General features: G+C 36.2%; 1 protein-coding gene across 1 annotated transcript in view; it reads left to right on the top strand.

Moving 5' to 3' along the window:
- Positions 1–256: 256 nt before the first annotated feature.
- Positions 257–25394, top strand: part of LOC138698461 (lipase 3-like) — a 31622-nt gene continuing 6484 nt past the window's right edge. The window contains exons 1-7 of the mRNA XM_069824404.1: positions 257–414; positions 3189–3387; positions 7347–7461; positions 11663–11909; positions 16378–16536; positions 19219–19303; positions 21172–21314. Of these exons, the coding sequence (XP_069680505.1) occupies positions 304–414; positions 3189–3387; positions 7347–7461; positions 11663–11909; positions 16378–16536; positions 19219–19303; positions 21172–21314 (1059 nt within the window). The 5' untranslated portion in view covers positions 257–303. The remainder of the gene's footprint in view (positions 415–3188; positions 3388–7346; positions 7462–11662; positions 11910–16377; positions 16537–19218; positions 19304–21171; positions 21315–25394) is intronic.

Raw genomic sequence — 25394 nt, 5'->3', positions numbered from 1 at the left:
AGCACGATGCGGGCCACCGCATAGATGTCAATGAACAATAATAAAGATAAGTTTCCGCCCACGTTCAATCCACAGAACCGCAAGGAAAAATCTGTATAATCTGTCTTAAAAATGTAAATAAACAACATTAGGCCTATACAAACCAGCTTGACAAGGATTATTTCAATTTTGCTTACTTAAAATGAAGACTTACGCCCTTTTCATTCCAATTCACGGCTCTTATCACGTAATCCGGCATATCTGGTGTTATCAAGAATTGCGCTTATATTAGGCGAGAAAGACCGGCTCCTGTCAGTGACAGTCATGGCGGCGATGCAGATGAGGGTCGTTCTCGTGGTTCTGGGTTTGGCCCTCGTGGCACACGCCCGCACAGTGAAGACGCAGAGGAAGAACCCCGACCAGGATCTCACCACGGTAAGACTTCGCTTGATAACAAGCTGAATGAAGGAAGAAGCGTCACATACCCGGGGTATCTTCAGCTCATCTACACCTTTCCATCTCATAATTGTGACATTTGTCTTAATTTTTTTTTTTAGTTTCAATATTTCACGTCTAATATTGTTTTATTTAATCGTTTTGTCAAATTGTTATTCCATTAATTTTATTGATTTAATTTCTTATAATTAGGATTCGGAACTTGAATACCTATAAATTGCCTAAAAAGACCTCTAAAAACATTTTGAATCTTGCATACACTACTTTTAATATTTTAATATAAGTAATTGATTAACTAGCGGACTTACTCGTGTAAATTATGTAAGTTTGTACGGCTTACAGCTGTTTCGGTGCTTCATCACACCATCCTCAGAGCCAACTAGATCTCGGCGTCATATCGAACTTCTCTGCCTGTTATGTGTGTGCGTTTGATTGTTGAAAGATGTTGAAAAGTGGAGTCAAATATTGTGTGTGTACTGAAATTGATCTGTGTGTTGAGAATTTGATCGGGGTGTGTTTTAGTGTGTTTGTATATTTCGTATTGCTCTAGTGTGTTGAGTTTTTGGTCAGACAGCCAGATCATTCCAAACACGCTACAAAGAACACATTAAAGCAATAACCAGAGGACACAATACGCTGATCACATAACCAATGCTAACCATACATACAATAATATAAATGCGGACATGAAAATCATACACATACAACCCAAGAACCTCGTTGGGCCTCGTATTCGGACAGTAGAAAAAAAAGTATTTTTCCTCAAACTTCGGACTTCATTGTCGTTTCTGAAATCAATTTCCTTTCATTTTTTCTTACATTTTAATTATCGGTAAACTTGTTCTCACAAAGCTTTCGTCCACTTTTTGTAACCAATATTATGGGAATATTACTTTTGATTAATGTTATTAAATTCTTACTTTTCTAACTAATATTCTTCTCCAAATTAATATTGTAATAAAAACTCTTCTTCCCGGTGTGGAGAATGGAAAAGATTTAATCCCGTCCACAGCTCTGGAAGTTTTTCATTAGCCATGTATTCTGTCATTAGTAGTCTGCTCTTATAACAATCAGAATTCTACAATTTCCGACTGGTGCTGCATAGTAAATGAAAACAGATCATACGTTTGTTTTGTTTATTTATTTTTTCTTTTACTTTTTATTTAAGGACGCTGTATCAACTATAAGGCTATTTAGCGTCGATGAGATTGATGATAGCGAAATTAGACCGAGAATTCGACTTAGATTACCTGACGGTTGAGGGAAAACCTCGAAAAAATGCCCAACTATGATCCGTCCCAGAAATCTGTAGAGTAGAAAAAACAAGATATCTGCGCATGTTTTACGTGGGAGGACTAGGACCAATGACAGCTGTGGGGGAGGTATTGCTTGAACGAAGCGAGCTTGAAGGACATTAAGAAATCTCGCCACACCTGCTACCACGACAATCTTGCCCCTTAGCGGCCTCAAGCTGATGCTTCCCGCAATACACTCCGGCACAGATAGACTCCGCCCATATACGCAAACTTACTTCACAGATTCCTGGAACGGACATAGATAATCAGCTCAAGCGGGAATCGAATCCGCGTACGAGCGCAACTCCGGATTGGCAGACGAGCGCCTTAGCCGACTTGTTTATTCTTAGTTGCAGTTTATAAAGGTAGCTATATGTGGAATGAAGTTTTGGATCGAGAGTAATGAACGATGATAGGAGAACTATGAGCTATAGCGAGTGTATCTGACAAGGAAGGCCCACCAAGTTATAATGAACTTTCATAACAATTTTTTCCCCCCATACGTTCTAGTCAAGCCAATGTTTAAATCGCCCATGAGTATGGTTATTTTTTCAAAAAGCCCTTCAATTGTTTGTATACGTCTGAAGTCTGACTACTCTATTTCCAACCAAAGATTGAAGTAGACGTAAACAAAACCGAAATGTATTACTCCGCAATCGCAAGCTAGCTACCAAAGCAGCCACCAGGGCGCATTATTTTCAGCAAGTGAGCACGCAGGGCAGCCATCATCCGATATATTGCAGACATTTCAACACATTCATTAAACTAACCCGTAAAATGCTCACAGAGGGTTAATATTTATTATTTCTCTACTGGGAATAGTGGATTTTCATTTTCTGTAGATTCGTGATTAAATGTTATTCTTTGAAGAGTGGAGAATTTATTTAATTCTACAGAAATTTATATGAGGTTGACAACACTGAATCTCGCACTGTGTTATACCAGCTGTGCTGATGTGCTCTGTGAAGCTGCAAGTCACCTTGGGAGGGATTTAATACCTATTACGCATGCGCGTTGCCATAATACACGTTACAATGATTTAACACGCAATGTCTGAAACTACTAATATACGTGTAAACATGTTGTTTAAATTGTAAGAAAGTGTTCTTATAAGCATGTTTAATTCACTCGTATTCCATGTATATTATACATTTTATTATTTTAGAAGGAACTATTTTAATATGAGGAAGAAGATGACAAGCATGAGTTTGGAGGCGTTGTGCGTCCAATAGCCAATCAGGAACCATTATGCCACGTGCATTTATTTACATTTACTTCAATCTTTAGCTGGAAAGAGAGTAGTGTAATATATAGTTAGTCGGCGATGTGGAGGGGGAAAGAAACTGGCCACCATACCCCATTATCTCCTCATGAGTGGTACCTTCTTGGTATCAGTTGTGAGGTTCAGACCTGTCTTGACTAGGCAACAAACAACGGCATGTTTAACATTGTACACAGCCGGAACTGATCGTCAAGTACGGCTATCCCGCGGAGTCCCACACCGTGCAGACGAGTGACGGCTACCTGCTGACGCTGCACCGCATCCCTCACGGCAAGGGAGCGGACCCCAGCGTGCGCGGACCTCCCATCCTGCTGCAGCACGGCCTCCTCTGCAGCTCCGCGGACTGGGTCGTCATGGGGCCCGAAAAGGGCTTTGGTAAGTAAATTGATAAGTCTCACATTCCTGCATTCCGCAGCAGGATATTCCTTTTGAGAAACGTTCTTTGAATCGTTCTTTGATTATACTTAGTCAACTCATGATGTTTATAGAAAATGGGAAACCATACCTATAATCTTTACGCTGTAAGAAAAATCCTAATATAAACAATAGCACGTGACTGAAGTGAGGCTTCATTGGCCGCTGTATTTTTTATTTTTTTTATTGGGTTATTTTACGACGCTGTATCAACTTCTAGGTTATTTAGCGTCTGAATGATATGAAGGTGATAATGCCGGTGAAATGAGTCCGAGGTCCAGCACCTAAAGTTACCCAGCATTTGCTCGTATTGGGTTGAGGGAAAACCCCGGAAAAAACCACAACCAGGTAACTTGCCCCGACAGGGAATCGAACCCGGGCCACCTGGTTTCGCAGCCAGACGCGCTGACCGTTACTCCACAGGTGTGGACTTGGCCGCTGTTTGGCGCCATAGATTCTCAGTACATGTTCCCGCCTAATGTTGTACATTCTCTTTCATGTTAAACATTTCCCGCTACTCGTCAAGTAGGCCTAACATCACTACTATGCATTCATTTGCTTAGGAAACATTTACTTTATAATTACTGTAATTAAAACTCACATAACTTATTACATACATTTAAGACTATTTGTTTTTCTCCGTTTTTGAGAGAGTTTCCATTCTTATGTTTAATAAAAACACACACAGAGGATGCAGAAGCCATACTTCAATACCACGTGCTTACGTGAACAACTACGAGCTCAAGTGACGCCAGCTTGTTACAAGAACAGACTACTTCGGTATTACTGTTGGTATTCATCCGCGTTCATAGTACATAACAAAATATAAAAGTAGCTTTTCTTTTACATATCGTTTTACATATGAGTGAAGTTATATGTTTCATTGTATTTAACAACTAGAATTCAATTTTTTATTTTCAAATAATACAAGATGATAGTTTCCAAATACGGACTATATTTTCCTGCGTCGTGTGAGTGTTTCGACTGGGAGCCAATCACAAGTATGACAGTCACGTGCTTGTGTTTACATTAGGATTTTTCTTACAGCGAAAACAGTGTACATGAATTTTATTCCACATCGTAAGTGGGCTTTCTTACTGAGAAAATCATCATCATCATCATCATCATTATCATCATAAACCATTCAGACATTGGGCCAAAGAACAACCCGTTTTAGTCTCAGTGAATGTTCCGAGCAGTGGCGGCTGATTGACTGAGGCAAGTGAGGCCGGGCCTCAGTCACTTGGCTTAACTGAAATCAAATTTTGTGTTTTTATGTAATACTGTATATTAGTTATTTGAATGAAGCATATATCGCTGTACTGTATTCCAACCTGGAGAAAGTCTCAGGGGACTGAGACGGAGCGGAGTAATGCTGTGAATGAATGTTGTTGTCATAGCACTAGTAACTTATCCTAAATATGCCATAAATAACATAAAAATTCCAGCTCTTTGACAGGCACAGACCCACACTGTTTTCTCTCCTTATGACTTAAGCGAGGGTATACAGTGGTGAGTCTGGGCCAATGTTGTTACGTGTTTCGAGAAAATATGAACAGAAACAAATGCGAGAAATAATGCTGGTGTAGTTAATTCATTGTTAGAGTGTCCTTTTTCGAGAAGAAATAATATTGAAAGAAAGGAAGTTTTAAATAGATACCGGTAGCCTACCGTGATACCTACGATAACGCTAACAATTTGACAGATAATCTTAATATGCGAGTTTTTATTGCATCCTGGTATGGGCAACATAAATGGTTAAGTGGTAATGTGGTTGAAAGTAAACTTTTCTGTTAGCCTTGTGTGTTGCTGTCAAAGGAAAAAAATTTAAAAGAGAAGAAAGAAAAGGAAATTTCAACACATAACATGGGTTGCTTCATCACACTCAATCACTGAAACTCACAGCTTAACAACTTATTTGGTGAGTGACATTATTATTTTTCATTAATCATCATCACCACCATCATCCTTGCATGTATTGGGCCTAGTGGCTCGTTACGGTCTCTTGCCAACGCTTGAACGGTCTGCCCAAGGATCTCATGCCCACAGGATGATAATTTAAAATTTGGCGTGGAATTCTAGAACGAGGCATTCTGATGGCATGTGATCTCCAGTTTTGTCTGTATTTCTGTAGGTATTCCGTAATCGGTTCAATCTGCAGTTCTTTCATAATGTCAAAATTTCTAATGTGATCCATTCTCGTGTATCCCGCTGTACGACACATACAGTAAATCTCATTTCTGCCGCCGCTTTGTGAATCAATATTACGAATCGTCCAAGCTTCACTACGAAAACAGGTCTGGCCAATGTTTTATAAATTCTGGTGCGCGTGTGTTTTTGTACTAGGTTGGTTTGAGTATCTGATTCATTATCCCATTGCTCTGTTGAATTTAATAATTTTCTCATTCAAATCTTTTTCTTCTTCATATGAAATTTGGTAACCGAGATAACTAAAATTTTTTACTTGTTTGATGATCTTATTATTGATGCAAATTTTGCTATGGACTAGTTCCTTTCCTGAAAAAAGCCATCACTTTATATTTGTCAGTAGAAATTTCCATATTGAAACTTTCTGCCATTTGATTGAAGTTGTAAACCAAACGTTGTAAATTATATTTTTCATTAATAATAATAATAATAATAATAATAATAATAATAATAATAATAATAATAATAATAATAATAATAATAATAATAATCATCGTCATCATCCGGATGACGTGAATATGTTAGGAGAAAATCCACAAACGATTAGGAAAAACACGGGAATTTTACTGGAAGCATGTAAAGAGATAGGTTCGGAAGTAAATGCCGAAAAGACAAAATATATTATTATGTCTCGTGACGAGAATATTGTACGAAATGGAAATATAGAAATTGGAAATTTATCTTTTGAAGAGGTGGAGAAGTTCAAATAACTTGGAGCAACAGTAACAAATATAAATGACATTCAGGAGGAAATTAAACACAGAATAAATATAGGAAATGCCTGTTATTATTCGGTTGAGAAGCTTTTATAATCCAATCTGCTGTCAAAAAATCTGAAAGTTAGAATTTATAAAACAGTTATATTACCGGTTGTTCTTTATGGTTGTGAAACTTGGACTCTCACTTTGAGAGAGGAACATAGGTAAGGGTGTTTGAGAATTAGGTGCTTAGGAAAATATTTTAGGCTAAGAGGGATGAAGTTACAGGAGAATGGAGAAAGTTACACAACACAGAACTGCACGCATTGTATTCTTCACCTGACATAATTATTATGAACATCAAATCCAGACATTTGAGATGGGCAGGGCATGTAGTACGTATGGCGAATCCAGATATGCATATAGAGTGTTAGTTGGGAGGCCGGAGGGAAAAAGACCTTTAGGGAGGCCGAGACGTAGATGGGAATATATTATTAAAATGGATTTGAGGGATGTGGGATATGATGATAGAGAATGGATTAATCTAGCTCAGGACAGGGACCGATGGCGGGCTTATGTGAGGGCGGAAATGAAGTAAGTAATAATAATAATAATAATAATAATAATAATAATAATAATAATAATAATAATAATAATAATAATAATGGTAATATCAATAATGGTAATAATAATAATAATAATAATAATAATAATAATATAGTAATAATGATATTAATAATATACAGTAATAACAAAAAATAATTAGTATCATGAATAAACATTTCCTATCGGAGGCACTTAAACTAGTTGCACCTGGCCTCACCGAGGGTTTCGACCATCGTCCGCTACTGCTTCAGAGGGAGAAACAATCAAATTAATCTCATTCAATTCAAAATCCCTGTGTAGGCCACAAGGCATCTGTCTAAAAACTTTGTTACTTTGCAGCCTATGTCTAAGAAAGTTACTTTAAATGCAGTTTCTGTGCACGTCACTCATTACTTTGTCACGTTACAGCCTATCTTCTAGCTGACGTAGGCTACGATGTGTGGATGGGCAACGTCAGGGGGAACACGTACTCCAGGAAGAATGTGCACATGACTCCTTCAGACAATGCTTTTTGGGAATTCAGGTAAGCACAAACTTAGAAAACAGAAACAAACTTAAGTCGATACCATCGTTTCCAAGCTTATTGTTACAGTTATTGAAATGCATACGTTGCCTGTTATACAAGATCGGGAAGACCTGAAATAGGAAAATCGAGTAGTTTAAAATCGCTTCACTAATATTCTCAGGGTTACCTACTGTCATCTCTGCTGTACATCCTGATGTTGGATGATATATTATTGAAATCAAATAATAATCGCAAGAGAGGCATTCAACGGAGGCTGGGAGAGCGATTGGAGAGTATATACCAGTCATGTCAATTGATGCCCATAGGAGCAAGCGCGCGCTTTAAAACTCAGGAGATCCTGAGTGCTTTACAGCGGAAAGGAAAGAGACAGACGAAAGAGATACTATATGCCGCTTGGTCGAGCTATATTCAGGGATGGCCAGCACTGATTCAATAGATAAAGGGAAGAGAACTTATTAAAACTGTAGGCTATCCATGTTAACTTTTAGATTTGTCTGAGAAGTATAAGTGCATTATAAGAATGTAAGTTTTAATTTTAATGCTCATTTTTCACAAGTTTAAAATTTTTATTCAAAAGAAATATTTTCTCAACTTTTTTTTAATAGAGAAGTGAAATTTTCAGATATATGCTTATTTATTTAGTAGCCTTGCAGAATGTTTTCGTAAATCTAACATACCGTATATACGTATTACTGAAGATAGTGTATTGAAAATTTTGAAAATATTCGCATGGAAATTGTTTGTAAGGAAATGAATTAACAAAGCAACTACTGTTACATCATAATTAAAAGATACGTGCCCACGTGTTGTAAAAATGTCAGCTCTATATCTTCAGCAGATTTCGAGAAAATAATTTAATATTCTAATGATAGGAAGTTGCTCACAAATATCGCCTTAAAAGCATAATGCGATAAGAGTTTTGTTACGTAATATTAGTTACAATTAAACCATATACAGCACCTAGGTAACTTTGCTTTGTACTGTAATATTGTTTTGATTGGTTTATTGATTATTTTTATAATGCTAAAGGTACCATCAATATAAATTCCAACTTATCATGTCATACTCAATCTCTTTCTTTGGAATATCACTTTCTTTATGAATGATGTGTTTCATCCACTTAATACAGTATAGTTGTACTACTATTGATTTATGTGAATATTCCTTTTTAACTCTCTAGTATGTTATTAAGATTTAAAAGACAAGTGCAATATTAAGAAATTGGTATTAGTGCTTTTGTTTTACAGACAATATAGATAATATCAAACAGAAAGAAGCCATATAAAAATAACGACATAAAATTTCACGTTCCACCTGAAGTTTGTGCACCACTGTTTTCTTAATCCAACAGGCTGCTTATTCATATACAGAACCCTTCCTCTTTCTATACTTAGCGCTTGATGCCCGCGCACGACGTCAAGGTTAGAAAACTGCGCTTGCTTTGACATCACTGGTATAGACTATGCAGACGATGTTTGCTTACTGGCCCACAGGTTCTCAGACATAAATGGCAAATTGCAAGATCTAAATAGTGTGTCATCTGAAGCGGTTCTTCAGATAAACAAATCCAAAACTAAGGAAATGAGAATCAATAACAGAACAGATACTAAACTTGTGGTTGAAATAGAGGAAGTAAATGCATTTATATACTTAGGAAGTATAATTTCTAAACAAGGAGGTTCTGATGAAGATGTAAATGCAAGAATTAGGAAAGCAAAAGCTGCCTTCTCGTAACTAGCAAATTTATTGACATCCAAACAAATCTCTTCAAGAATCAAAATAAGGATTTTTAATATGAATTTAATAGTACATTATGCAACGGGCCTATAATAGTAGGCCTAGTAATTAAGACCCGAGTATGTTTATGAAATTACCATTATAGTCAAGTTTCATACGACTTTTTATGCTCGACCATATTTCTAACTTGAAATTATTCATAAGTATTCATGTTATTCTTATCTGACTGAGGAGCGGAACTGACGTTGTGCAATATCTCGTAAATTGAGAGATGTGCGCAGACGAGAAAGTATTGATTTTTTCCGAGAAACAAATGTCATTGACCTTGATATAATCTAGAGAGTAAAATAAACAATCTTGATATAACCTTGAAATTGAATTAGACATTGAAAAACGAGATAACAAATTGAATTTATTTGAATATTATTTACAATTAACGCTAACTATTATAGTAACAGAACTGACTTCATTTCAAATATAGGTGACTTATTGTGCAATTGGTGAAATGAATTTGCGGGAATGTGCTTTGTGAAAGGCTGGAAGATGGCGGTGAATTGATGTTAATTTGTGTGTTGTTTTTTTCGACTGAGTTTAATATTGTATTTGAGATTTCAATTTTATTTTGGATCGATTCTTCAACATAACCTTTTGCGACAGTATTGGATTTCCAGCCTCCGTGACGTTTCGCTAGTTGTCTTTCGATTGCATATCCGAGAATAATCGTTACTTGCGCTTTCATATTGCTATAATGGTATTTTCTGGTTGGTGGATCACTTGAACTTTAATGAATAGGTGTACTTTAATGAGGTCCATTAAAGGGCTGATACCAGGTGTATAATTACTACATTTCGGCATGGTCGAGCATAAAATCTATTCTGCTATACGGATGTGAGACTTGAAAAGAAACATATACAAGAAATTACAAGTATTCATAAATAGATGTCTGAGGATCATAATGGGAATATGGTGGCCTAAGACCATCTCAAATAAAAATCTCCTTAAAATTACTAATCAGCAAGAAATATGGAAAGAGATCAAGTATAGGAAGTGGAGATGGATTGGGCATATGTGTCGCGGAGAGAAGAGGGTAATATCGCTAGGACAGCTTTTGAATGGAATCCACATGGGGCAAACAGGAAAGTTGGTAGGCATAGTGACACCTGGAGCAACACCGTTAGAAGAGAAGCAGAACAACTTGGATGGCGTTGGAATGAAGTCAAAGCTATGGCTGAAAATAGAGTAAGATAGCGTGTTTTCACAAGGGCCCTATGCTTCCCGGAGGAGTGAAAGGACTTTTACTACTTACTATTACTCACTAATATTCTGGAAAATTGCCTAACGTTAGACTTTGTATAACGAATCATACCACACTGCCGGCTGGGTATGATAGGCCTGGACAATCTCAATCATTTTATTAACTGAAGATTATGCAGTGAACATATTAGGTCCTATATCTAAAATCTTTGTATATCTGTTGATCATGTTTTCATTCATAGTTTCTGCCCAAGAACATGTCTTTCACTGCAAACCCAGCATTCCAGCCGATGAAACCCGAAACTGTATCCTCCTGAGTCCTGAGACATGTTTTGTTTAATTTTTAAACTTGAGTACAATTCTACACTTCAAACAAAGTCACTGAAATGGGTACAAATGCTGAAAAAAAATTCTGTAGGTTACAGTTAGGGCACAAATGTAAGTATATTATACTATACTTTGGGTCTCTGCACATACATCCTATATCATAAATTTTTTACTCTTAAAATATAACGTTCATTGTGTACTTAATTCGAAAGCATGTCTTACAATGCCTTGGCGTTCAGTTGCTGGTCGCCATTTGCATTTACAAATAGTTGAAACACACATTGCAATGATTGAATCTATCTTCTTGTGCTTCCTGTAAATACCAAGAGATGTCAGGAGCTTGACAAGCGCAGAAAAAAAGTAATCGATAACGTTTCGCTCTAGTGGCAAATTTGAAACTAAATGCATGAATAATGAATTATAGCCTAGATAATATATTATATAACAGATAGCTCATCCCTATGTTAAAATCGGTAGCACTTTGAAGAGAACAACCACCAGGATCGCCACCCTTCCGCCGTAAACGAACACGAGATGGCAGTATAATCGCTAATGCAATTCAAATGGGAGTTATGACGTGATTCCTCATGTAGCAACTAGATGGCAGCATAGTAACCTTGACAAATGTTGTTACCGCCAAAGCCTATAAGGCCGAGCAATCTGGGTATATATGATCTAGGATAATAGTATACTATACTCCAGGACCCAGGAGGTTACACGAGTAGATGAACCTGAGGTTTCTGAAGAACAGCGGCTGTAACTGGTTCATACCTAAAGCTATCTTTACTGTTATTGGTAGAAACAGTCAATTGCATTCGCAATTTCCAAAACGCTCGTTTCATCACATTTTTATTAACCTTGAGACTTGTCTGTCCTACAGTTGGCATGAGATGGGCGTGATTGACGTACCTGCAATGATCGACTACATCCTGGAAAAAACTGGCGAAACGAGCCTCTTCTATGCGGGTCATTCTATGGGCACCACAATGTTCTACGTCATGGGGTCGGAGCGTCCCGAATACAACGCCAAGATCCGCGCCATGTTCAGCCTGGCGCCCGTCGCCTTTATGTCCCATCTGAAGAGTCCTATGATCCAACTGGCTTCCAAAGTCGGAAATGAACTCGAGGTAACATTGCAGTTAATATAACGTACCTACTTCTTTGGTATCCTAACATGAATATTCATTTTGCTGCCACTAATATGTTTGTGTGTATCTAAGTAAAATCTTAATTTCTTGAAATTTAAAATGCCGATATAATTAAGATTACGATGCTTCATTGTTTGCTTGCTTACTTAGTCGATCCTCTCCTGCCGTCAGAGTTACAAAGAGTTCTCCATTTATCTCGGTTTTTAGTTAATACGTAGCTCTTTTAATAAATCATTGTTACACCTTACAATTATAAAGTTCTATATTAGTAGGCTATATCTGCATATTTCTTTTGTCATATTCTTGTTGTTAGCTTTAGATAAGACTTATAGTCATGTGTAAGGAGCGGATGTTGATGACCTAAAAATCTACTTAAAATGATAATTAAAATGCCCTTAAACGAATGGAAAAATGACATGAAATTAAAAGAAAATGACATTTAAATATTATTCAAAGTACTCGCACCACAACTTCTTAAAAATTAGTCACCTTGTGTCAATGACTACCCTGCAAATGTCGGAGAGAGAGGACAACTTTCTAGAATTTGGCTAAGATAAAGGAAAAGGGCATGCAAAAAAATGAAGGCTTTAAGGGAAAACTATGGATTTTAATGAGAGTTTACAATGTGTTTCAATCAGGGGTGGTCCATGTTATGCCTTCATTCTCCGTCTTCTCCTACTTCCGTTCTTCACTTTTGTTACCAGATCTTCCAGATGGGGGAGTGTGAATGATAAAACAAACTGTGGGCGCAGCATGAATTCTTGCTATCTTTGTGTTAAAAATACTGTCCCTTTCCTTGCATAGGGACACAACGTCCTGTCCAGGACACGGTGAAAGTTTCTCCCCTTCCAAACATAAATTCTAAAGACACCCTCGTACCGACAAAAGAACAGTAGTGGTCAAAGCCCTCACTTACACTAAGCTGTTGTCAAGCATTTTATATTACTTCCGTTGTGTGAAATGAAGCCTTCAAGTGTAATGAGGGATAGTCTTTACAGTTTGTTCCAAACTATAAAACTCAAACTTCACTGTTATTCACTTATTCAGAAGGTAATTACTAATGACCTAATTGCTTAGAAAAAGATGTAATAGACCTATCGGTAAAGAAGAAAGTAAAATGCATTCCAAATGATCTAAAAGTTCTTCAAAGTATTAAAAATGTCCAAAAAATACCGAAAAAATATTAAAATGACATATTAGTTCAAAAACGTCAAAAAAGGAAAAAAACGCAATATAAGAAATTAATTTTTTACGTTGATATTAACATAGAAAGGATTTCTACATTAATAGGCATCGTCCTAATGTGAATAACAAGAAGATTTTTCGTCAACATTCGCCCCTACGTGTAATGTTAATTTTCGCATTTCAATCAAACAAATTGTTAGAATAGGCCTATACCTAGTTTGTCCTCATTACAATCCTCTAAAGAGGAAAGAAAACGACTTTCAAAACTATTTCTATCCATCATCCCAAGTCTGTCTAGGTCTTCTCTTCGGCTCCTCTTCATCCGTTCTGGCCTGTCACAGAATTTACGAACTCCACCATTTGATGTATGCACCTACGTCCAAGAAACCAAAAAGAGCCAATTTTAATAACTCAATTACGCGTTACCTTGTGTGTCTTTCTTTGCTCTGAGTCTCTAATCAAGTACAATGTCTTGTATCTGGGACTTCCAATATACCAACGGCCTAATCTTTCTTTGAGTAAATATAAACCTTTTGTTCATTAGAATTTATAAGGTACAATTGAAAACCTCCCGGGAAAAGGGTGTAACATGAAATTAATTAAATTTGTCACAGGTTGAAAGAGTAACTTTGAAGCATTCACTCAGGCATATAACAATAAATCATTGCATCCAACTTGTATCCCTGATTAATCAAATGGTTCTGCTAGGAAATACAGGTCTAACGAAATATGCCCCTGAAATAATTTCCTTTTCTCCTGAAATGTGAATTATAGATTTGTAGGTTACATCCTTATTTCAAGAAGGTCTTCAATCACAAAATGAGAACTATATATTATTTTCTTCATTGGTTCATTTTAGGACGGTTTTATCAACTTCTCTGGTTATCTAGCGTCTGAGTGAAACAAAGGCGGTAATGCAAGCGAAATGAGTCCTGAGTTCAGCGCCGAAAGTTACCTAGCATCGACTCTAGGATAAAAATCCACATTTTTTCCTTAATGGCTTTCAAACTTTAGTGACATGTTACTTGGAAGTAATCTAAGCAATTTATATAATTGAAACTTGAAAATTGAATTTGGGAGCCCAAAAAAAAATATTTTGGAAAAAATAATAACATTTTGGACCGACTTAACTCCATTAGAAATTGACCTAAGGTAAAACGTCTTTGGCCAAAATGATCCTCTACATATGGAGAATGTTACATACTAAAATGTTTTATTTATCTTGAATCATTCAGAAGATATACAACATTATATAAGCTAAGTTTAAAAAAATATATATGTATATTTGTATATTTTTTGGATAAAATAATTACAACCGATTGAAAATAATAATTTAGTTAACAACATAGCCACATGTTTAAGCTTCAATTTCGTACCTCAATGAAGTCTTTTTGCCCAAAGGGAAATCCACTTTTTGTCCGTCGGAAGGATAATAAATGTTGGAAAATGTGAAATAGGAGAAAACAGATACTGAAGATGGAGTAAGGTATAGAAAGTATAATACGCTTGTACTATAAATGTCCAAATAATTATGAAATTATTGAGGTAATTGGCACAAGTTACATATTTTTGAACACTAGAAGAAATGAGCTTCCAGATGAGGTTAAAATATTATTTACCGAAATTTTTAGAAATCTTACATTTTTAGAGTCGATGTGTACTTTAATAGGCTGAGGGAAACCCCCGGAAAAACCTCAACTAGGCTTTGAACATGGACCGACTAGTTTCACGGTCAGACATGCTAACCGTTACTTAAGAGAGCTTAATAAATTAGCAAGTTGTACAAAGGTGATGCAAAGAACCAGCCGCCACTGTTTGTATAATTCCTACAGTTTCCTCGTGTGCACTATTCTTTGAGCGCCAACTGCATTCGAGAAAATTGACCCGAGTCTTGGAAGTTCGTTAAGTTCACAGCTTGCGAGCGGTGTTCGACATCCCTGCACTAACAAGGAGAGGACACGCTCTGTATATCACCGAATTAAATCAGATTTTGTGACATGAAAGTACAAGACACACTGTTTAAAGTCATACCTGGTATAGGTGGCCAATGACCCCTCGTTTTGGAAATATTGGCTATTGTTTATGGCGTAGGGAAGCATTAGAGTGTGTAAGGGTGTAGCTCATGTGGTTGGATGCTGAGTTGTCATCCAGGAAACCCGAGTTCGAATTCTAATGCCTTCTCACTTTTTAAAGCTTGATATTATTATTATTATTATTATTATTATTATTATTATTATTAATATTATTATTATTATTATTATTATTATTATTATTATTATTATTATTATTTTAATTCACTTTCAGCTGTCAGTTCCTATATTCAAAGCCATGTTGAAATATGCGTGGTATGCATCAAAGTTGATAAACGAACGAGAAGTGTTTGTGAATGTGAAGGTTATCTATTTCGCAGCAGAAGTGCGGAAAAATGTGTGTGACTGTGGACAACCTTCTTTCATTTGCTGTGCATGGTGCAAAAAATATGTATGTTTTGTGTGTTTTTATGACATTTATCATAATGAATCGGGTACAAAATGAAATGGAATAGCTGCTACAGAAATAGAACAGACGCCAGTGACACATCTTACCTTCCTACGTGAGCAGTATTTCATTGTTTATCCTTTACAATACAATGTTAGTTAATTAGCAATTTGTTTAAAACATGATGAAGCATTCAATACATTTAGAAATATGATATAGGTATGTAAATAGATAACTGTGATCACAATATTAATCATTATTAAAAGAAAAAAATATAGGACCACTTAAGATTCGAACATAGGTTGTCTGGATAACAACTCAGCATCCAACCATATGGGCTACGCTGGTACGCAGGCTAATCCTTCCCTATTGAGCACCTAACGGAAGTATGTCACAAACAATAGCCAATATTTCCAAAACGAGGGGTCATTGGCCACCCATACCAGGTATGACTTTAAACAGTACGTCTTGTACTTTCATCTCACACAATCTTATTCCATTCGGTGATATACAGAGCATGTCCTCTCCTTGTAAGTGTTGAAGATTAGTGTGTGTGTGTGTGTGTGTGTGTGTGTGTGTATGTGAGTGAATGTGAGTGTGAGTGTGAGCGTGAGCGTGAGAGTGAGAGTGAGAAAGAAGAGAGTGAGTGAGTGAGTGAGTGAGTGAGTGTGTTGTCTAGTTCTCAGGTTGTAGGAGACTTACGCATAAAGTACCACAGGGATATGGATAGCCTTATTAGACAGAAATAGCTGTAATATAATATTGTGAACTTCATTTGTTGCAGTGGCTGCTGAACTTGATGGGCATATATGAATTCATGCCTCAGACAGAGTTGCTGACTTTGATCGGCCAAGTGTTCTGCAACGACGCAGCAATCACGCAGGAGATCTGCAGCAACGTGCTGTTCCTCATCGGGGGCTACGACTCCGCTCAACTCAACAGAGTGAGTAAATTCCACTATATTAAACAATTTTCTTAGCATATATACTGATTTTGCTATTTTTAAATAATAATTGTAATAATATAATTATAAACTTTCCTGAAATATTTTCCAGTATTAAATTTTGTCAGTTTATTGATTTTGCTAAGTTTTATAGTTTTGAAGACACTTGTGGACTAACCTAAGTAAGCAAATAAGATTTTGAAAAAATTGCAGTCAAACTTTCAGAAACAGTAGCGGATGAATACACAATTGCTATGTATAGGCCTAAGCTCATTGTAATATAAAAAAATACCGTTTGCTACCGTTTCTAAAACTTTGACCGAGATTTTCTCAAAATCTCATTTTCTTACTTCAATCGTTAGTCCATCCATGTCCCCAATTTTACTGATATAATTTATAAACTTTCCTGAAAAATGTGCCCTTACTAGGCAATTGTCTTAGCTTAGATATTGATTTTGCTAAGTTTTAAAATTATACCGGTATAGTTGTAGATTTTCCTAAAAATTCTTCCATTATTTAGCAATTTTCTTTGCTCAGATATTGATTTTGTTAAGTTTTATAATTGCATTGACATAATTATAAATTTTTCTTAAAAGTCTTCCCCTTATTAAGCAATTTTCTTATATTAGATATTGATTTTGCTAAGTTTTAAAATTATACCGGTATAATTACAAATTGTCCTGAAAATTCTTCCACTATTAAGCAATTTTCTTATATTAGATATTGATTTTGCCAAGTTTTAAAATTATACCGGTAAAATTATAAATTGTCCTGAAAATTCTTCTATTATTAAGCAATTTTCTTATATTAGATATTGATTTTGCTAAGTTTTAAAATTATACCGGCATTATTACAAATTTTCTTAAAAGTCTTCCCCTTATTAAGCAATTTTCTTATATTAGATATTGATTTTGCTAAGTTTTAAAATTATACCGGTATTATTACAAATTTTCTTAAAAGTGTTCCCCTTATTAAGCAATTTTCTTATATTAGATATTGATTTGCTAAGTTTTAAAATTATACCGGTATTATTACAAATTTTCTTAAAAGTCTTCCCCTTATTAAGCAATTTTCTTATATTAGATATTGATTTTGCTAAGTTTTAAAATTATACCGGTATTATTACAAATTTTCTTAAAAGTCTTCCCCTTATTAAGCAATTTTCTTATATTGGATATTGATTTTGCTAAGTTTTAAAATTATACCGGTATTATTACAAATTTTCTTAAAAGTCTTCCCCTTATTAAGCAATTTTCTTATATTAGATATTGATTTTGCTAAGTTTTAAAATTATACCGGTATTATTACAAATTTTCTTAAAAATCTTCCCCTTATTAAGTAATTTTCTTATATTAGATATTGGTTTTGCTAAGTTTTAAAATTATACCGGTATTATTACAAATTTTCTTAAAAGTCTTCCCCTTATTAAGCAATTTTCTTATATTAGATATTGATTTTGCTAAGTTTTAAAATTATACCGGTATAATTACAAATTTTCTTAAAAGTCTTCCCCTTATTAAGCAATTTTCTTATATTAGATATTGGTTTTGCTAAGTTTTAAAATTATACCGGTATAATTATGAATTGTCCTGAAAATTCTTCCATTATTAAGCAATTTTCTTATATTAGATATTGATTTTGCCAAGTTTTAAAATTATATCGGTATAATTAGAAGCTGTCCTGAAAATTCGTCCATTATTAAGCAATTTTATTTTATTAGATATTGATTTTACTAAGTTTTAAAATTATACCGGTATAATTATAAATTTTCCTGAAAATTCTTCCATTATTAAGCAACTTTCTTTGCTCAGATATTGATTTTGTTAAATTTTATAATTGCAGTGACTTGATTATAAATTTTCTGAAAACTCTTCCCCTTATTAAGCAATTTTCTTATATTAGATATTGATTTTGCTATGTTTTATAATAATAAATGTTTTCTAAAAATGTTACCCTTATTAATCAATTTTCTTACCTTAGATATTATTTATTTTACTAAGTTTTATTCTTGGAAATTTTCTCCTTAACCAATATTATTAGTTTACTGATTTTGCTAACTCTTATAATTGCACTGATAGCTTATGATTATAAGTTTTACTGAAAATTTTCCCCGTATTAAGAACTTTATTTAGCTTCCTGTGGGGATGTAGTTTAAAGTTTTCAAAAGCATTTTCGTGTTCATTCTACAAACATGTTCATACCATTTTTTCCTATATTCTTTAAATTTTATTGTTTGCTGAAAATTTTTAACTTTCAGGTGCGAAGTTATTTCTTTTATATACGTGCGCAGAAAAAAGTTTGTCTTTTTAAATAAATTACGAGTATGAATGCATACGTCTTAAAAACAAAGTATGTAAAGAAATTGATTTTTACACTGGCAGTTCTTTATAAGATAATCTTTGAACTAGTATGTTAATATGTAGGCCTAATACTGTTCCTGTGATTGTGTTGAAAAAAAATATTTTATTATAAAAATAAGTTTATTCAAAATTCATTTATTTCTATGAAACTATTGCATAAATATCGTAATAATAGTCTATTTTAAACGTTATTGTCCGTGACATTGGGTTCTACGGCTCTCAATCAGGGTGAAAAATAGGCCTACACGGTTTAATATTGAAGGAGCTTTGCATTTCAAATTATTTTACTATAACATCACTCTGTATCATGTTTCTGTTGCAGACTATGCTGCCAGTAATCCTGGGTCATACTCCGGCAGGGGCATCCACTAAGGAACTGGTTCACTACGGACAGGGTGTTCAATCAGGTACTCTTTCGCTACAGCAAGGCTTAACAGAGGCTGAAACTGTCTGATAAATAATCGTATTATACTGCGTGTTCAGTAAAGTGTGTCATGGCTCGCTGTATGCCGTCATGTGGCTAGTCGATGAGCCTAGAGAATTCAATCTTCCTACATTTCCGCAGAGGTGAATTACTTATGTGCTAGAGAAGTTGCCTAGCAAGTATGGCGTTCATTCAGAAGAGTACTTACTGATACGTACGGTAACGCCGGTAGTGGCAGGAATGTGAACTGTTTCGAAACATGTACTGCAGTGAGTTTTTTTTCTTACTGTCGGGATATGTGGAGAGAGTTAAGACGATTACTTATGTATTTATTGACATTAATTTCGACGGTCAACATGGACACGGAGCATTTGATTTGTGTTGTGGAAGGTTTCCGTACGCAACCGATGATAACAAATACCCTGCGTATGACTTGCCCGCGCAAAACACAGAAAGAGGTTATGGTAGCACACAGACCGTACAGACCGCCATCTGTTGCTACGACGTTCAAGTTATACCGTACACGTTCTCAAGTTCAGATTGAACGCCTTGATTAATAGGCAACTTCTCTGACACAAAAGCTGAAACTCGCTTCAAATCGCTGACTCATCAACAGTGACGTCATGACACACTTTGAAATGAACACCCAGTAGTTAGTGGCAGTTAATTCGGAAGTAAGAGACAGGACACTTGAAACATAATGAGCAGTCGGTACGTAGCAACTGCTGCTTGATAGATAAAGCCATATTTTATTTTTATGGATATCTGACGGCTCTCAGGAAACTCAGGAATAAAAATATGTATAAACAAGACGAATAAGAATATGAGTACTTTTTTTTAACTTTAAGGTGCATGTAGGTACATAAAGCTCATGAGTTAAAATATTTATGAATTACTATTGAATGAAAGAACACAAACTTAACAATGTAATTCACACAATTAGATATTGCAAAACATAAATGTATCTGATGATGCCAAAAAAGGGAGAACAGGTTTATTCATTCATTCATGTTCTGCCCAAGGGCAGGTCTTTCACTGCAAACCCACTTTTCTCCAGTCTTTCCTATTTTCTGCCTTCCTCTTTGTTTCCTCATATGATCCATATGTCTTAATGTTTTCTATCATTTCATATCTTTTTCTACCCCGAACTCTTCTCCCGTTCACCATTCCTTCCAGTACATCCTTCAGAAGGCAGTTTCTTCTCAGCCAGTGACCCAACCAATTCCTTTTCCTCTTCCTGATCAGTTTCAGCACCATTCTTTCTTCAACCACTCTTTCCAACGCAGCTTCATTTCTTATCCTGTCTGTCCACTTCACACGCTCCATTCTTCTCAATATCTACATTTCAAACGCTTCTATTCGCTTCTCTTCACTTCGTCGTAATGTCCATGTTTCTGCCCCATACAATGCCACACTCCATACAAAGCATTTCACTACTTCTTTTTCCAGAGGTCCGCAGAAGATGCTCCTTTTTCTATTAAAAGCTTCCTTTGCCATTGCTATTCTCCTTTTGACTTCCTGGCAGCAGCTCATGTTACTGCTTATAGTACACCCCAAGTATTTGTAGCTGTCCACTTGCTCTACTGCCTCATTTAGAATTCGCACGTTTGTCTTCTATATTTTTCTTCCTATGACCATGTTCTTTTACATTAACATGTGTTAACAAGTGTTAATAAACTACAAACAGTAATAAGTCATGTGATTGACACATTGAATATTGTTTTACATTACTTAAATTGAAGTAGTTGAGCGACTAATAGTAGTAATAAGTCATATGATTGACACATTGAATATTGTTTTACATTACTTAAATTGAAGTAGTTGAGCGACTAACAGAGCTCACTGTTGCAGCCAAGTTCAGGCAGTACGACTACGGGTTCTTCCAGAACCTCTTGAAGTACGGATGGGGCACTCCTCCGGACTACGATCTGAGCAAGGTGACGGCCCCCGTGGCTCTGCACTACAGCGACAACGACTGGCTGGCAGCTGTCGTGGTGAGTATTATCTCAAAATATGCATTCCTTTTCGTGGCAGGCTTAAAAGGGAAGATAGCTCAATTAAATCCGTGTACCCGTAGGCCTACAATTCACAGTCTGAATCAAAGACATCTGAATGGTACATTTAGGGTCGAATTCATAGTCGTCACTTATAAAATGAGGAAACACTTAAGTAATGAGCGTTTCCTTAGCACTTATTTCAGATCGTATTGCAGAGACGCTACTCATTCATATGCCCTGAGCATTCCCTTGACATCGAAAGAAATATGGCAACATGGCTAGACGTGAGCGCTTTCCTACATTCAATTGTTTTCCAGCGCCTTCAAATTGTTAAATCGGCATTATTGTCATACACAAATAAAGAAGTAATATTACAGCGCTAAAAATTATACAAGAGGTCCAGAAAGCATTTTACAGAAAAGAAAGAAGTGAGCTAAGATAACTAGTTATGAAATATGGAGATATCGTCGAAAGTAAAAAAAAAAAAATTGATAATTATTCTCTCCAAAGAAGGAATTGACATGGAATTAAATTGCAGTTGAGTTTAATGCAAACTCCGGAAATATTCCTGTAAGTAAATCATTTAAATTTATTTTTCAGTTATTTATATCCTAAACAAAGTAGAAGTGATATAATTACGCAAATTTTAGCAGCTTTTTCCTTGGGTAGAACAAACAAAAACGCAAATGACACTTTGTTGGGACGTGAATACTTTTCGAAAAAAAATGCCGCTTAAATCTACCTGAAATGCTGCTGTATTATAAAATCTCAAAGCAACCAGTACTTTCAGCAGTGGCGAAATCGGTAAGCCTCATGGTTGTATTGTGAATTGAAATGAGAGACACCAGAATATTCACAACAGTGTTCTTGTCGAAACGGTATCTCCTCTTAAATTGTTGATCATTATACATCTCTAAAGGGTTTTCCATATCTCTGATATATCTTTTGCTTGCCGAAACTCATTTTCATTTCAATTACAGAACTCAATAAATTAAATTAAATCATAATCATCATCTATTGTATACTGAATCAGCTGATTACAATGCATATGAAGAAACACTTGAGTAAGCTGACAAGCTACCTTATTTGAATAAGTGTTCACTTTAGTGGGATTTATGAATTGGAAATTATTATAAGCAAATGCTTAAGTGTTTCCTTACGATAAGTGTTGACTATGAATTCGGCCCTTAAACACACCAAGGTCATACAGAGTGAACCAGCCAAGGCTAGACTCCTAACCGCACTCATGGCGGCTGATTCATACGTAACGCCGCTACCATATGTGAAGGATTCGTTCCGCAACGGCCACAGCGAACCAAAAATCACGAGACGTCATGACCACTACCAGAGCCTTCTTCAGTTACAAGTCGGAGCCATACGTCGGCAACACTGTAATTAACTGTCAGCCGGATGCCGACCATACAGTACACGTGTTTGTGCTAATGCCGATTTTCAATGTAAATTAATGTTACAATATAAGTGTGTGTCAATGGAATTATGTTCGCGGTCGTACCAAACGTTCATTCTTGATGTATTATAAACTATGTGCGTGTTGGCGATAAAAACAAGACAATAAATGAAAAAAAAAAAATGGTTGCAGTCTTTGGAAATTTTTACGGTTAGTGAAGACAAAGTAAATATTAAATATTGTATTAACTACATTTTTATAGTCTTATTTGTGGTTTGTGATGTATCAGAATTCTAGCCAAATTGTTGGGTCTCGCCTGCTATATCAATGAAGTTACGCCGTTGATTTTCAAGTTCATTGTAAACAGCTGTTTTGTGATCCCATAAAATAAGTTGCAGTTTTAAAGATTCGGAATGCCTGCTATACGTCAGAACTATCTATAATTTGTAGATGCATGCACTCACTTTGTTGGTTTTCAAGGTTTATTTATTAATATTATTCCTTTTGTAATAAATTAGTTATAAACACGTTTCTTTTCACTTCGTATTTACAGGATTTAAAGTTCACTAAGTTTACGCTAATTGGCACATACTTAATAGATAATGATGTGTATTGGTACGTATGTTGAAGGTATTTTTCTTCATTTTTTTCATAGATCTTTATACTTGGCCTTGGCCTATTTAAAATTATATTTAAAAAAATGCAGGATAACATTATTGTTATGATGACTGGCGAGGTTCAAACTAAAACTGGCTTCCAGGGTATCGGAAATATTTATTGAAACGCACGACAGATCACATGGAATTAAAATGTAGGTCTATATGATATTCTAGACCTTTCACGTCAGAAGTGAAACAACATAAACTGACAAAACATTGTCAATTTAATAGCCACATAATGGTTAATTTATTTGAATAGGGTATTGCGAAAGTACGTCGTTATTTTATTTATTTTTGGTAGAAATTACATTTTTTTAAGTATTTATTTTTCCTAGTACCATCAATTGAAAACACGTATGGTTTTAATTTTTTTGAAGTTATAAGTGGCTGTATGCAAGTACTTAGGCGGTATTCTGAAATTCAAATAAAATACCATTTCGGATTCCGTAATAAATTACGTACATCAATACACTGAATCTTGATCATATTCACTTAGTTTTGTATCAATTAATGTCGAAAATGTACATGTGACAACGAAATCAAAACACTAAAACGTCAAACGTCATGCCTTTATTTCGCCTCCATTCAGCGTTGCCAAACCTACCCATGCTCCGGCTTGTAACTGAAGGAGGCTTTGACACTACGAGTCAACAGTGAAGGGAAATAATCGACCAATGCGAGCGAACAGTGACGAGACAAGGCAACAATGACGAGACAAGGCAACAGTGACGAGACGCCATCGACCATTACAATGCAACAATGACGAGACGTCATCGACCACTACAATGCAACAATGACGAGACGCCATCGACCACTACAATGCAATAATGACGAGACGCCATCGACCACTACAATGCAACAATGACGAGACGCCATCGACCACTACAATGCAACAATGACGAGACGTCATCGACCACTACAATGCAACAATGACGAGACGCCATCGACCACTACAAGGCAACAATGACGAGACGCCATCGACTAATACAAGGCAAGGCAACAGTGTCGAGATGCCATCGACCACTACAAGGCAACAATGACGAGACGCCATCGACCACTACAATGCAACAATGACGAGACGCCATCGACCACTACAAGGCAACAATGACGAGACGCCATCGACTAATACAAGGCAACAGTGTCGAGACGCCATCGACTTCTACGAGCCAACAATGACAGACATCACTGACTGCTAATAGTCAAGTGACGTGACGTGACGTCACCGACCTCTACGAGCCAACAGTGACGAGGCGCCATCAACTACTACAAGCCAACAATGACAGACATCACCGACTACTAATAGCCAACAGTGACTTGACGTCACCGACCTCTACGAGCCAACAGTGACGAGGCGCCATCAACTACTACAAGCCAACAATGACAGACATCACCGACTACTAATAGCCAACAGTGACGTGACGTCACCGACCTATACGAGCCAACAGTGACGAGGCGCCATCGACTACTACAAGCCAACAATGACAGACATCACCGACTACTAATAGCCAACAGTGACGTGACGTCACCGACCTCTACGAGCCAACAGTGACGAGGCGCCATCAACTACTACAAGCCAACAATGACAGACATCACCGACTACTAATAGCCAACAGTGACTTGACGTCACCGACCTCTACGAGCCAACAGTGACGAGGCGCCATCAACTACTACAAGCCAACAATGACAGACATCACCGACTACTAATAGCCAACAGTGACGTGACGTCACCGACCTATACGAGCCAACAGTGACGAGGCGCCATCGACTACTACAAGCCAACAATGACAGACATCACCGACTACTAATAGCCAACAGTGACGTGACGTCACCGGCCTATACGAGCCAACAGTGACGAGGCGCCATCGACTACTACAAGCCAACAATGACAGACATCACCGACTACTAATAGCCAACAGTGACGTGACGTCACCGGCCTATACGAGCCAACAGTGACGAGGCGCCATCGACTACTACAAGCCAACAATGACAGACATCACCGACTACTAATAG

This window comes from Periplaneta americana, chromosome 4 (genome assembly GCF_040183065.1).
Source record: "Periplaneta americana isolate PAMFEO1 chromosome 4, P.americana_PAMFEO1_priV1, whole genome shotgun sequence".
In the NCBI taxonomy this organism is placed as follows: Eukaryota; Metazoa; Arthropoda; class Insecta; order Blattodea; family Blattidae; genus Periplaneta; species Periplaneta americana.
This window is presented reverse-complemented; position numbering and strand designations above follow the sequence as displayed.